The sequence below is a fragment of the Cyrtonyx montezumae genome, unplaced genomic scaffold (genome assembly GCF_038088225.1).
Source record: "Cyrtonyx montezumae isolate F1298 unplaced genomic scaffold, pur_monq_1.0 scaffold_36, whole genome shotgun sequence".
Taxonomy (NCBI): domain Eukaryota; kingdom Metazoa; phylum Chordata; class Aves; order Galliformes; family Odontophoridae; genus Cyrtonyx; species Cyrtonyx montezumae.
Window position 1 is genome coordinate 5,899,891 of NW_027072041.1, and position 15,243 is coordinate 5,915,133.

The 15,243-nt window shown below is 34.5% G+C and overlaps 1 protein-coding gene across 1 annotated transcript in view; it reads left to right on the forward strand.

The window, feature by feature from the left end:
* The window catches only part of VPS13A (vacuolar protein sorting 13 homolog A), a 101,096-nt gene that overhangs the window by 51,455 nt on the left and 34,398 nt on the right, over nt 1–15,243 (forward strand). The window contains exons 40-52 of the mRNA XM_065745550.1: nt 921–1,013; nt 1,153–1,509; nt 2,281–2,382; nt 2,828–2,986; nt 3,239–3,500; nt 4,410–4,570; nt 4,982–5,085; nt 6,291–6,588; nt 7,688–8,083; nt 8,705–8,809; nt 8,908–9,054; nt 12,925–13,053; nt 13,698–13,831. Coding sequence (XP_065601622.1) covers nt 921–1,013; nt 1,153–1,509; nt 2,281–2,382; nt 2,828–2,986; nt 3,239–3,500; nt 4,410–4,570; nt 4,982–5,085; nt 6,291–6,588; nt 7,688–8,083; nt 8,705–8,809; nt 8,908–9,054; nt 12,925–13,053; nt 13,698–13,831 — 2,447 coding nt within the window. The remainder of the gene's footprint in view (nt 1–920; nt 1,014–1,152; nt 1,510–2,280; nt 2,383–2,827; nt 2,987–3,238; nt 3,501–4,409; nt 4,571–4,981; nt 5,086–6,290; nt 6,589–7,687; nt 8,084–8,704; nt 8,810–8,907; nt 9,055–12,924; nt 13,054–13,697; nt 13,832–15,243) is intronic.

Consider the following 15,243-nt stretch of genomic DNA (forward strand, 5'->3'; position numbering starts at 1 on the left):
TCAACCGTAAGCTGTTCATAAAATTATCAGAGATCTAGAGATTCAAATTACATTCCACTGACTTTATTTGAGAAAGGAAACATCTAACATTGTTTTATGAAGATCATAGAGTTTCTGGAGATTGCCTTAACTTTGGGGTCATGTGTAATTATTTATTTTTTTTAGTTCTGATAAATAGATTTCACCACATCTCAGAAGACTAGCCCCTGCTTTTAGAGTAGTGCAGTATAATGAGATTCTTTCCCTTCATCTCTCACATTTACCTTAGTTTAACGAAAAATATACTATTTTCATTTCTTGTACCACAAAAAAAGGAAATGATGATTTTGAGCAACGGATTTTGAGCAATGGGTAAAATAATAATGTGAATAAAAAGTGTTAGATCAAAATAGCTTGGTAAAACTGATTCAGGGTATTTCGATGCTATCAGCATATGATGTGGACAGCGATGCTGGGGAAGATCACAAAGGTAGCTTTCCTGGAAATTTCTGTTTTTCAAAGACTTAGGTAGAAGAATTGGGAGTAAATTTTGCTGTCAGTTCAGTATAAGCAGAATCTAACTACATCTTCCTGCTTCATTAATCAGATAGGGTTGTGAGTTTGGTTAACATTGATAAGTGGGAGTATGCAAGGACTGATAATAAAGTCTAGCTGGAACTGATTGTGATTGTAAAAGTGATTTATTTATTTGGTATGTTGTTACTTTGTCAGTAACTGACAAGTCTGATTCTCCTTGAAAGTCACAAACATGGTGATGCATGTAGTAGTTGGAGGCATCTGCAGATTTTACCTAAATAATGGTGTTACTGCAGTGGGGCACATTCTGCTGTTGATGATATTTGGTACTTCAATGAGGTGATACTGCTGATGCTTGATTTTTTTTTTTTTTTCTCAACATGTATCTTTTACTCTTTGTGTAGGTGTTACAGCCTTGTGACTTCTTCTTTGAAATGAAACAGTCTGGTAATAATCCGCAGTCAGCTGATCTAATGATTAAATCTCTAACAGTAAAAGTAGGTAGAATTTTATCATGTCTTTTCTTTACTTCTTCCTTCTTGGATGACTTTGAAGTTACTTATGTGTTATGTCTCTTTAAAAAGATAAAAACTGAAAATCAGGAATGACTGAAATGGTAAAAACTTTTATTTGCAGGTTTCACCAATAATCATAAATACAGTGATAACTATTACGTCCGCCCTTTATCAAACTGCAGAATCAACAGAAGAAGAAATTAGTCAAATTCCTCCAGGCTTGTGGAATATGAAAGATTTAAAAGATCTAAAATTGTGGTTTCTTGAAGAGTCAAATGAAAGTGAAGACACAAATCCAACTACTGAACTGGTGCCCACCGGACAGTTATTGAAAATGAGCATAGAATCTGTTGTTCTTACACTTGAAGCTGGGGTTGGGCACCGAACTGTACCAATGCTCTTGGCCAAGTCCTCATTTATTGGTGAAGTAAAAAACTGGAGTACACTCATCAACCTACATTCTTGGCTTGAGCTAGAGGTGAGGAGCTCTAGGCAAGGAAAGAATTTTTAATATATTGTACTATATAGAAAATAAAAAAATGATGTGTATATTTGATGATTAACTCTTGAAGATGCCTGTTGTAGGAGCAGGACAGGAATGAGGTGCTAAGACAGAAAGTGGAAAATCCAGTGCATTAGATTTACTGTATTAATGGCAGTGATTGAGGTTATACAGTCTCATATTTCTCATATTTATACATATTTATGCTCTATATATCTTCCTAATGTCTATTGTGACAGTATTAAGTTTTGAAGAACGAACACCCTAAAACTCATGGACAGTGTTAAATGAAGTTATATATTAATGAGAATATATTGTCCCTACTTTCAAATATTATGTGGTATCAGTATCATACATAAGTCTTCTAAACTGGCTCATATTTGGAAATAAGTAATGTAAAATTTAATAGATCTTGTATGTAGATTCTTATTTTGTGTTGCTTTAGGCTTTCAATACTTGGAATTTAAACTAAAACAACATTTTAAGTGATAGAGCTGATATAACTTCTTTGGAAAGAGATCTTATAGTAGGGGCTTAGATGTGTCATTTATTTTATTATGCATTTTCTTCATCTTACGATGGGAGCTAACTGAAAGTCCAATCTGATAATGTCCTTTTTTATTATTATTATTCTGAAAAGATTAATACATCTGTAAACTGGAAATCTAATTTCTTTAAAATATATGTAGATCTTTCCTTATTCTAAGTAGTGTGTAATTTCCTAACGGACATTTGCATTTCCCATAGGTACACTATTTTAATGAGATGTTTGGAGTGTGGGAACCTTTACTTGAGCCACTAGAAATAGAGAAGACTGACTTATTTAAACCATGGATTCTTGAAATCAAGGTATGTTTTCCAAAGCTCAACTTCGAAAAATCTTTCATTTAAATTCTTTCTCTTTGGGAAAACAAACAAACAAAAACAAGCAAACAAAAAAAAACACAAAAACAAGCAATTGTAACTGCACCTTTCTGAGTACTGAGACTACTTAAATCTTGTCTCAAAGTAGGTATATGTATTTTTAAGGAAGAATGATAAAAAGTAATGTATTTAGCACAATTATTGGAACTTTATTCACCTCTGAAATCTATCCTCTGCCTATTCCCTTCTTTAATTCTTTCATTTTCTTTTTTAAATTTGAAAACAAAAATATAAATAGAATAGGAATGTCAGTACAGGGCATGGAAGGGAGAAGAGGAGAGGAAAAAAGTAATCATGAGATTAAACTTCCTCTACAGAAAAAACTGATCTGATAAGAATTCTTAAAAAATAAAATTAAATCTTCTTACAGATGAAGAAGAAAGCTAAAAAAGTGTTGGTTGAATCCGATGCAGAAGAAGAAAACTACAAAGTTCCAGACTATAAAACAGTAATAAGTATTTCCTCAAAAGACCAGCTGAATATTACGTTATCCAAATGTGGGCTACAGATGTTGAGTAATTTGGGAACGGTAAGCTAGGTTACTTACGTGTACACTGCCAGACTTATGTTAACTAAATATATGTACAAATTCTCTTGTTGAAGCCTTATTCGTATATTTATGTGTCAACGGTTTCTGGGCTCGTTCAGCCCAGTTCCGCGACTATTGGTGTGGGGGACCCATGGAGCATTAACTCTTTAATTCTCAATGCACTACATGATGTGGAATACCAATACCAAAAATCATAAAACCATGACATTATTCTGTATCTTTAATTTCTAGGCATTTGCTGAAGCAGCTAGTCAAACTTCTGATATCTTCAAAAAAGACCGAGCACCATTTGTACTAATAAATTCTCTAGGACTTGCCATCACTGTCTTGCCTAGTGATTCTTTCAGTGTCCTGAATGTTGAATTTGGAGCAAAAATATTTAACTTAAAAGATGGAGATACTTTAAATATGGAATATGTCAGAACCAAAAGTGAGAGTGAGCAGTTCACAGCAATGACAACCCTGAGTAGTAAAAGATTTTATATTCAAATCTGTAAGTTCCAAAATTTATGAATTTTCATTTTTTGTAAATATTTTGTGATTCTCCTTGTATTTGTTATGTGATCCTCTGGTGTTTATTGACATGAACCTATTTTTTCTTTGGACTATAGATACATGCTAGTGTTTGAAATCCTTCCTTGGCCTTAGCTGAAAGTTTCACACATCTTTCTTGTTAATTTCTGTAGAATGTACTTTCTATTATTATGATTTATTATATTACTAATCTTTATTTCATAATTTTTTTTGCAATTACTTTTTTGTTTATATTCCCAGTTTAGTACATAATTAAGATGTCCTATTTTAAGGATTTAACAGTACTGAGGGCTGTGTGTGTGTGTGTATATATATATATGTTCAGAGAAGTATCCTTAAGGGAAAAGCTGTCAAGAAAAAACATTTTAAGTAATTTAAAGATAGTTATAGCTAAACTGTAGCTATTTTTAATGGTTTATGAGTGAACTGTGTATGTTGGTTTGTTATATTTGATTGACAGTTTTTCAAGACTGATTTATCCATCAATTTGTCACCATATTATTTATTTACAGTTGAATTATGTTTTGCAATATATACATGCAGTACCTTATTAATAAGCCATTATGTTTTGTAAATCTTTATTTGTTGGTGCTGATACTGTTAGCAGAGGCAAAAGCTGCAGTGTATTTAAGTTACAGATTGGTTTATTCCTCTTCCTATGTGGAGAAGAAAGGAATAATCTTTCCTGTTTGGTCTTACCACAGGGTTGTCATTTAGACTTGAAGGAGTAATGGTACTTTCTCATCTGCTTTAATTTTTTTTTTCAGATTGAATACTGTAGAAAATACTCTTGAACACACCTTTCTCTTTTTAAAAGGCATCTTAATCCTCCTTCTGATTGTTTCATTTCTGACCTTGTAAATTCTAGGTCCACATAATCATTCCACTGTTGAGAAGATTCCATTGACCAAAGTGGGTCGATGTATTTACAAAGTAAGGCATGAGGAGTCAGGTGTTGAAAGGTCCATTGTCTGCCAAATTGATACTGTTGAAGGAAGCAAGATGATAACTATTCGTTCTCCTGTCCAGGTATATATCCAGGATGCATCCCTGCATTGTACTTCCATTTACTTTTTAGGTTTTTTTTATGAATGTATATGATCTTGTAGTCCATAAAGAATCATTTAAAAAAAGGAAATAAATTGTTTACAGACTGATCTCAACAATTCATGTAACTTTGTTACTGTATATTATAAGGTAGTTTAGAAGACATTTTCAAAGCAACAGAAATACTGGATGTGAGGGAGTTGGAGATCAGATAACAAAACAACATTGTTCAAGCAGGTTTTCTGTTATTAGAGAGTCCTTAAAAATTGACTTTGAATGGGAAATGGGTAAGATTTATAGTGAGAAAGTACTTATTCTGTTCTCTGTTGGGCTCAAAGAGTTTGTATTACTGGGCTTTCCTTATGTATCTTGCTGGATTTGTATTTTGTATAGATAAGGAATCATTTTTCAATCCCATTCAATATTTTTGATGAAGGAAGATGTCTAGGGACTGCATCACCAGAGAATGAATTCAACATACCATTGTCCTCATACAGGTACTTTATTAGATTATACTTCTACCCAATAGTATGCTTATACACTGCTGATTTTTGTATGCAAATAACTTTGTTAAAAAACAAAAGTCTTTTTCCCTTTGCTACCTAATATCTATACACAAAAAGGCATTTTTCTTTAATGGAATGATGTTTAGTTATGTATTACAGCTGCTCTTTTTCTCTCATTTTATTTTATTTTTTAAGAGGTATGGAAATATAACTGGATGTAATAAACTTAAACTCCAACACTGTTGTAGAATAGGACTCGTCAATTTTGGAAAGACTTGGCTTACAGTATAGCTATGCTATCAACATCTGAAAGCTAACACCCAGTTGAAATTGCAGTGTGTACAATCTAGCTAAGCATTTACTAACTTGTAGGCAGATGTTTGTTTTGACAGTTTTTGAGACTTATTCCTTCTGTTTTCACCTAAACATCCCTCCAGTGTTTGTTTTCTTGTTTTTTCTTTTAATGATAATAGCCATGTACTGTCAAGTATTACTGTATATAACTTTCTTCGTGCTAAAGTTTGCAAAGCAGCCACAGAAGTTGTAGAATGCTTCCATGTTAGGACAGCAGTCCTGTTTCAATTACATTTTTATTTGAGTAAGTTACAGTGTACTGAAGGTGATCTTATTTTCATTAATGTTTTTATCTTATAAGAAGAATTACCAACTTTGTGATTCCTTGCATGGATACATGGTGAGTTTCTTTAGACAGTTGTACAATGTTAACTGACAGAAGTCTTCAGTCAAGAGTAGCTGACTTGGTTAAAGCAGTTGCCTTAAATAAGCCAGGAAAACAAATAGTCTATAAATCTGTTGCCTTTATCTGACTAGAAAGAAATACAATTCCTGCAGGTCTGTAACAAGAGTTGGGTAGTTTATTCAGATCTTTTCCTTGGAAAAGGAATATAGCAGTTCCTGTATGTGAATCCAGTGGCATCTTCATAACAACCGCCATCATGTTTTTGAGTAACGTATGCGATGGTGTGAAGCAGAAAACTACAACTGTTAAGATTCACCAGGAACCTTTGCCACCTAATCTGCCTTAACTTTCTTACTCAAATGAGACAAAGGCAGGCAATGAGTTACTGTTAGAAATCTTCAAAAATCCAAATACTAGAATGTTACTATTACATCTACTTTTTATAATTAAAATATTCAATCTCATACTGAGTGTTTAAAAATGCTTTCATTTACAGATCAATACTGAGTTTGCTACCTGTAGCAAATGAAAATGGAGTGGATGGAGAATATGATATGTGTGAAGGAATTACTTTTGATGAAATTATGAAAAACATTGACAGCCTTTTACAAAGGAAATGCCAGTCTGTGAAGTTGACTAACCACTCACTTATCATCAATATTGTTACAGTAAAAGACACACTGACATCTTCATTATGTTCAGATGATCAGTGGGATTTTCCATATGTTGTTCATTTATGGCCTTCTGTTCTTCTTCACAATCTTCTTCCTTATCACATAACTTACTCTATAGAGGTAAGTTTTTGTGATGTTGACTGCTTTTGCTATAAAAGCTGATTTGAAAGTTGAAGTATGTGTTTAAGTAAACTGCTTCTATTACAGTTTTTATGAAGCAGGCTTTACAGATATCATGGGGAAATCTGTATTTATAGAAATGAAGTGACACCAGAATGGGGGGAAATAATGTTTTTAATAATAAATACTAACTCATACTTAAGATACAAAGGCAAAGATAAAATTATGGTTTGTAAGCTTGATCCTGTGGGGGAGTTACTTTCTGTTTTCCATTTGTATCTTGATCCTAACTAAGCAGTGTAGTCTTTCCTGTGGATTATGACTGCCTCAAGCAATATAAATAGGTTATCCTACATGGCATTTTCTGTGCTTTTGCAAACTGTCATTAATAGTACCATGCTTAGGAGTTGTCCCATTGCTCCCTTTTTACTAAGTTTTTGATTGAATTTCAGCATTAGTGTACATTTATTCCAAATGAATGAAGTCCCCTTTGTCTGTCAGTGGGCCTTTGAAAGATGAGCACCAGCTACTCTGAGTTAAAACACCTAAAACATGTACAGTGTCATCACTTGTTTCTCAGCACTAAATGTTTTAGTCTGTGGATGTGCCTAGACTATGTCCCACTGCTTACTCATACAGTTAGAATAATGTAAATGTAGATAAGGGACACTGAAATGTTTTTTTCTCAGATGATCTTAGTGATTAATATTTGGACTCAGGTAGAACAGTCTAGACATAACATTTTATCATAAATGCATGATTGCTAGAGCTAGGGATTGTGATCTCTGCCATGTGCTTGGAATTAACAGTTTATTTTTTGTATCTCTTCTACGAATCTAATGAAATAAATTCTGAGTTGAGGAAATCTCATTGTATTTGAATCTGGTGACAAATTTGTTGCATTAGATGCTAATGACAATACTTTTTTTTTAAATAAGATATGTTATTAAGATAGATATCTAATAATGTAACACAGTTAAATAATGCAATAAATGTTTTACTATTTTGTTCAGATAACTTGTGTCTTGAGTTTTAAAAACGCCTAGAAATATATTATATTGATACTGATACAGGTTTTGACTGTCGCTTGTTTTTAAAGGGAGACGGGAACAAATTTGACACTCTGCAAGATGGATGTTCAGCCCAGATTCATAATGCAGTCTTGGATCAAACAAAACTAGATTTACAGTTGCTTAATTATCTTGATCAAAACTGGAAAAGCGAGTACCATATAAAAAGTAACTTACCAGATATCAGCTTCACAACATTTTACTGCATCACAGAGTTGGATAAGACTGAACTGGACATTGCTGTCCACGTGACATACACAACTGGGCAGATGATTGTAGCAATTCACAGCCCATACTGGATGGTAAACAAAACTGGTCGCATGTTGCAATATAAAGCTGACGGTATTCACCGCAAGCATCCTCCAGACTGCAAAAAGCCACTACTGTTTTCCTTCCAACCCAAAAACTTCCTCCAAAATAACAAGGTATTACAGTTAGTAAAATCTGATAGCTCTGTACTTTATACTTCTGTGTCTTGCTGTCTGTGGTTTTCTTTTTACTTTTTACACTTTCATGTACTGTAAAAAGCATGAAAGCATATCTGTGCCTCTGTCTAAAGATGGACTACTTTAAATAATACAGTGTACTGTCAGATATGCTTGGTGAAATATATCAAAGATATCCCTAAGAAAGACATGCTCATCTTTTATCAGGAATAAAAATCACTGAGCCTGAGAAAGAAACAGCCCTTTATCACATTTAAGCTGCATCAATAAAATTCCTTGTTCTAAGTAATACTTTGAAGTTGTTTAAGAATGTTAAGCTGTGGTACTTGAAAAGTGAATACTTGCAGTTGTCGTTGTTAGATTCTTAGTTGTTAGTAAGCTATGGTTTAATTGCAGTTTACCATTTGACTTTGCTGAGTGATTTTTAATGCTCCCTACTTCTGACTGAGGAATGAGTCAGTACTGGTGATTGTTGTGTCTTATACATAGAAATACTAATGTTTTCAGTATGCGCTTTATATGTATACGTGTATACTCCATATGTCATTCCAGAGGTCAGTGTCTGTAAACCGAAAATTAATACAAGCTGTTTCTTCGTAGGTTCAACTTATGGTAACTGATAGTGAGTTGTCTGATCAGTTTTCCCTGGACACTGTTGGAAGTCATGGTTCGGTGAAATGCAAGAGTCATAAAAAAGATTATCTAGTATGTGAAGTTTGTCTTTTGTATTCACTACTTTCAAGGACTGTAAAAGAAGTCAGAGCAGAACTGTGTCTAACAGTGTTTTTCTATTCACTGTGCAGGTCGGTGTCACCATAAACAACAGCAGTTTTAATATTACTAGAATTGTAACTTTCACTCCATTTTTTATGATCTCAAATAGAAGCAAATACACTTTGGAAGTAGCCGAGGAAGGCAAAGAAAAGTGGATACCAATTGTTTTGCAACAGGTAAACTTAAAAAAGAAACCCTTTCCAGTCTTTTCTTTGAGGAAAAAAAAATGGTTAAAACATTGATAGGAAATGAAAAGACATACGCAGTTTTCTATGACATTGTCTGGATGCACTGCTTTTTAAAGTTACCTGTGTTCTGTTACCTTTTCTCAGAGTTAATTTTGGACATTTTGTAGACCTGGTTTACACTCATAAGGGGAATGGTTTCTCTGTTACTTGCATCATAAGTAGTGGTATGAGGAAAAAGAGCTTTCTGTTACTGTATTATATTTCTCCATATGGCACTGAAACTTCTGTTACATTTTTTCGGTGATAAGTGGTTTCACTGACCTGGTGCTTGCATCAAGTGGGACATCTAGGACAAGCAGAAATGGCACCTTTTGTGCTGACGAAGCATTCTGTTCATGCAACTTCGCTTTTAACACTGCAACATCCCTGTGTCTGATACAGTTATTTTTTTTCTGTGCCTTGAGTTCTATGTGTGTGTTTTTAGTTCAGTTCATCTCAATTTTCACACTGTGAATTTTCTTCAGAATGTATAGGAGAAAGAAAGAATTTGGAGGTAATGTTGAAGTTCAGTTTGGAGTAACGTGAATGCTGAAAGCACGTACTTTCCCTCTTCTCCAATGGATTTTAAAAGGAGCATATCCAGAATAGAGACAAGTTTGCTAACATTTTACCTCATATCTCAGCTTACTTCACTTCCCTGCAGTGCTCCTCATTTTCCTTTGTTCACTTTTGTCCATTTAATTTCTTCCTTCTGCTTCTCAATTGATCCATTCTTTCTTAATGATAGGTTACCTTCTCAGGAAAAAAGCAATTCTTGTTTGTAGTCCATCTAGTCTTGGACATGTGTCCTGTCTGGAAAGGAGTTATCTGTCAAACTTCGATTTCTATTTTTGAGAAAAATCTATTGCTCTTCAAATGTTGCAATAGGAAGGAGCTGGTAGATTTTGAGTGGTATGGTACAAAATGGCTTGCCAGGGACAGACAGTTCTTTAAACTAAATATAGTCCAAGCTGACCAGAATATACCCTTAGAAAAATGAAGGAAACTGTTGACCATAACTGTACTTGAGATTGCTGCTAGATATAATACTGTAGAATCATTTGAGTTGGAAGGAACCCTAAAATGTCATCTAGTCCAATTCCTCTACAATGAATTGGTGACATGTAACACATGAATCAGGTTGCTCAGAGTCCTGTACAGCTTGACCTTGAGTATTTCCAGATATGGAATGTCCACATCTCTGGGCCCAATCTGTTCCAAGTCTCTCACTGCCCTTATTGTAAAACATTTCATCCTTGTATCCAATCTAAATCTCCCTCTTTTAGTTTGAAACCATTTCCCCTAGTCTTTTCACAACAGATCCTGCAAAAAAGTCAGTCTACTTCTTTCTTATATCTCACCTTTAGATATGAAAAGCTGCTCTCAGGTCTCTTTGGAGACTTCTCCAGGTTGAACAGTGTCAGCTCTTTCAGCAGCTTGTTTTAGGGGAGGTGTTCTGTATCTTGGATCCTTGGAGGGCCACTGGACATGGTCCAACAGGTCCACGTCTCTCCTATACTGAAGACCCAACATCTGGACAGGGTACTCCAGGAGAGGTCTCTCCAGCACAGAGTAGAGGGTCAGGATCACCTCCCTCAATCTTCTGACTACTCTTCCTTGAATATGGTTGGTCTTCCAGGCTGTGAGGGTACATTGTAGGCGTATGTCTAGCTTACCATCCACAAGTACCCTGAAGTCCTTTTCAATAGACATGTTCTCAATCCTTACATCCTTCAGCTTGTACTGATAGTTAGACTTGCCACAACTCACATGCAGGACCTTGCACTTGGCTTTGTTGGACCTCATGAGGTTCACCTGTGTCAAATGCTAGAGCCTATCTAGGTCTCTCTGAGTGGCATCCTGTCTTCCTGTTGTGTCAGCCACACCACACAGCTTGGTGTCATCTGCAAACTTGACGAGGGTGCACTTGATCCCACTGTCCATTCCAGAGTGCAGATCCAAGTACTGGCTGATCCCTGAGGGACACCACTTGTTGCTGATTTCCATCTGGACATTGAGCCACTGACCACCACTCCCTGGGTACAATCTCATAGTCAGTTCCTTGTCCATTTCATCTGCCCATCAAATCCCTATCTTTCCAGTCTGTAGAGAAAGATGTTATGAGGAACAATGCCAAAGGCCTTGCTGAAGTCAGACAAACAGATGACATCAGTAGTGCTTCCCATGTTCACTGACACAGTTATGCCAGAATAAAAAGTCAGATTAGTGTTACTACTGCAGAGTGGAGATGGAAGTATAGAATAGAATATACCAAGTTGGAAGGGACAATAAACAATTATAATCAAATCCAACTTACAGCTCCACATAGTACTACTAAAAAAACTAGATCATATGTCTGAGGGCATTGTCCAAGCATGTTCTGAACTCTAGGAAACCTGTTCCACTACCTGACATTCCACTGGTGAATATTTTTCTAATACCAAATCTGACAAATGGTGTGGCAACTTTGGAAATAGCACCGTTCTGTGCCTAAAGCACTAGACTGTTGCAAAAAAAAAAAAAAAAAAAAAAAAAAAAAAAAGTATTTCCATTCTCTGTGGTTGCCTCTGTTACTTTTTTAGCTAAACTTTTCCTACTTGTTTTAGTTTTTATTTGAAACTTTCCTTTATTCTTGACTGATTCTTTCCTCTGAGGTCTCCTATGCTCCTGTGTTGAGACTTGCTTGCTATATTGTATATTACACAATTTGTTTCCTTTGGTGTTGGGTATAGATAATACCTTCAGTCTTGCTGTTTAACTATATTTTTTTCCTTTGTCTTCCTGCTTCCTGTGGTGTGAGAAACAATGGGAAAGGGAACTTAGTGGCATGGTAAGTTGGTGAACTAGTATTTCACCATTGATGATTTTATTCTAGGATTCAAATATAATTGAATTTTTTATCTGATTTTCTCAATCAGTATTGGAATGAGATGAATCTGCGGTTTTGAATGCTACAGGTGGACAGTGTGGCATATAGGAAAAATGGTGCATCTAGACATTCACTGACTTATTCTGATCTTTTCATTCTGAGCACAGAGCCATTGTGTACTTTAAAAGAAAGCTGTGAGTGCTTGCTGATGTGGTTGAGACTTACGAATAATCATAACTTGTTCTTTTTGCAGAAGTCTTTTAATCAGCAGCAGACTTTTCATTATAATTAAAACTTTTTTCTTTACTAACTCCCTGTCTTATCTACTTATATTAACTAAAACTATTTATTATTGATTTTTATTTCAGTTATGGATGAAAATAGCAGAGTGTACCCTCTGTTTTAGTTGCCTAAGGCTCATGTTTTATTTCTGTTTTATATACACATGCTTATATGTGACTCTGTGTGTGTATTATATATCTTACAAAAGAGCAGCTAGTGTGCCAATGTTCAGTTTACTCAAGTTATGTAGCAGTATATTTATGCAAGTGTCTTCTGTCATTGATTATCATTATACAGTTTTTTGTAATTAATTTATACTTATTTAATAAGAGAACTTTTAATGAAAAAATGTGATTTTGTGCATATTTCTAATATTTTTTAACAAGCAAGACCACTTTGGTTTTTTAGCTCTGCTCTACTTTATACTTGGGATTTCAAATATATTATCCATTTCGTGTCTGAATTTTATTCTATCCATTTGATTTCTGAATCAGTTTATTGTGTTCAGGTAAGCAATTAATTTCAGGTGTTGTAACAGCTTCTGATCCAATTCTAGTACAAGTTTGAGTGAAATTTTAGGAATTAACATTGGGCTGAAGTGGAGTGCCATTTAATAGTTAGTTTGTCTTCTCATTTACTTCAAAATATCTGATTTCTTTCTTTAACAGTGTATTCCATTTTGGCCTGAAAATGATGCCAACAAACTGCTTGTTAGAGTTGAAAATTCTAATCTCCCACCAAAGAAGATAAATTTTGATAAGCAAGAAAACTGTCTGTTACTGAATTTAGACAACAAGGTAAATGGTTACCTTTGAAAATTACATAAAAGCATAAATACATGTCCCATTTCCATTCTGCAAAGTTGACTACTCAATTCAGTATTACAAAAGCTTAGCTGGAAAAAAAATCATATATATACCTGTGTATCTGTATATGTGTATATGTTCACGCAGATATATGTAGATGTTTCATTATAAGTGCTCCCCTTTTGAAGCTAAAAGATTTTGTCAGAGTTCTCTAGTTAAGGCTGGGAAGTGTTTACATTAGTTATAAAGTGATGCTGCTACTTTGAAAAGTAACTTTGACACAATTGAATTTACATATAGCCTTATCTAGCAACAATTTTAAAATATTTGGATGTTCTTAGTAGAGTATTTTGAGGGATATTATTGCATAGGAGTGGTTCTAAGAAGATTGTGCTACCAATAGCCTAAACTTTGGGATTATAGAAATGCTTCGTAGTTTTAGTTACTGAATGCAATGCTTGTTCTCTAATAACGCTATGATTAGGAATATACTTAATAGGCATCCTAAAACAGATTGTTTGTTTTGTTGTTTGATGGTTTCATGTTATAGAAGTTTCAGAAATATTTAAGTTACATTAGCTTTGTTAGAAAATAATTCTGTTGTTATTTACTACGTAATTTTTTATACCTGTTAGCTTGGAGGGATTACAGTGGATGTCAATTTGACTGAACATTCTACAGTGATTACCTTTTCTGATTACCATGATGGAGCAGCACCATTTCTGTTAATAAACCATACTGAAGAAGAAATTATTGAGTATGGACAAAGGTATGTAAGGCAGTTTTTTACTGTGTTATGTCTGCAAGTAGGTATGCCAATTGTTATTTCACGTATTATAACTATGTCTGCTTAGTAGTACGTAAGCAACTGTTGTCGCAGTTTAATTTCTGTGGTGATAATAGTTCAGACTAGATTTTTATTATGCATGTATACATTAAATATGCATGGAACTGTTTTAATGCTGCACCTTAAGCCTTTTAGCCTTTCATTGCAGGCTTGTAAGTCTGTCATGGTTTTATGATTTTTGGTACTGGTATGTACATGCATACATTGCATACATGTACTAAATTGCATGCAGAACTAAAATAGACATGTCAACATTCCTTGTTTAATAATGGAGAAAATAAACGAGTGCTATGCAGAGATGCATTTAGGTGATGCATTACAGAATGCTTTCATCTTCCTACACAGGAATATGGTTTTACAGTTATATGAACAGTCTATTAAAGTTTATGTGGAGTTCTGTGACCAAAAATTCTCATTTTATTTCAACTACCTAAGGTAGAATAATGGAGGAGAAAAGCCTGTTTCTTAAAAATTGAATATCTACTTTTGTCAAAACACCTAAAAATCTTCTGTTTTATAAATGGAGCATAAATATAAATAATAATGTTATGTAGCCCAAAGTACTTGCTTCTAGAAGTAATTAAGCTTTTTTGTGAGCTAAAGAAGCAACTGTCCCATTTCTTAAGAATTTTACGTCCTTGCCCCTTGCATTCCCTTACAACTGTGTTGGGGCAAAGGATGTATTTAGCTGTTCTGGAACTATTGTTGTGTCTACATCAGAGGATAAGTAGTGGTTGAGCTGGAAACGTAGTTAGATTTCAGACTTCTCCTCTGCTGTCAAGTTTAGTTAAGATTTAGCAAAAATAATGAGCTAAAAAGTTACAAAAAAGGAAGGCATAGACTGAAAAACAGGTAGTTATGGAAGAATTATTAAAGCAGATTGAGTATCTGCAGTCACTGGAAATATATCTTGATTTCGTCTCAACACCTGCTGTAACAATGTTTGAAATCAAGGGGGAAGGTCATTAAAAACCTGAATTCTTATTTTTACTTTTTTTCCACATAAAGTATCTTTCATGGATTGTTACAGAATAATACCACGTCTGCCACTTCTGTGACTCAATGCTGATAGTAGGTTAGATGGACTGGTGCTCTGCTGCACCACTGAAGTGCAGCTGTACTGCTTCTGTTTTGAGACTGGAATGCTTCATAATAGTTAATGTGCTGATAATTACAGTGCTGAGAAGTGCAAGAATTGTTACATCACTCTTGGCCTAGATCTTTCTAAAGGCCAAACTTGCTCTTTCAGAAAATTAGACTGCTGTTTAAAGATTTTTACTTCAAATGGCTGCTGCTGAAGTAAAGCCTACAACTGAATTCTCATTTTCACGTGA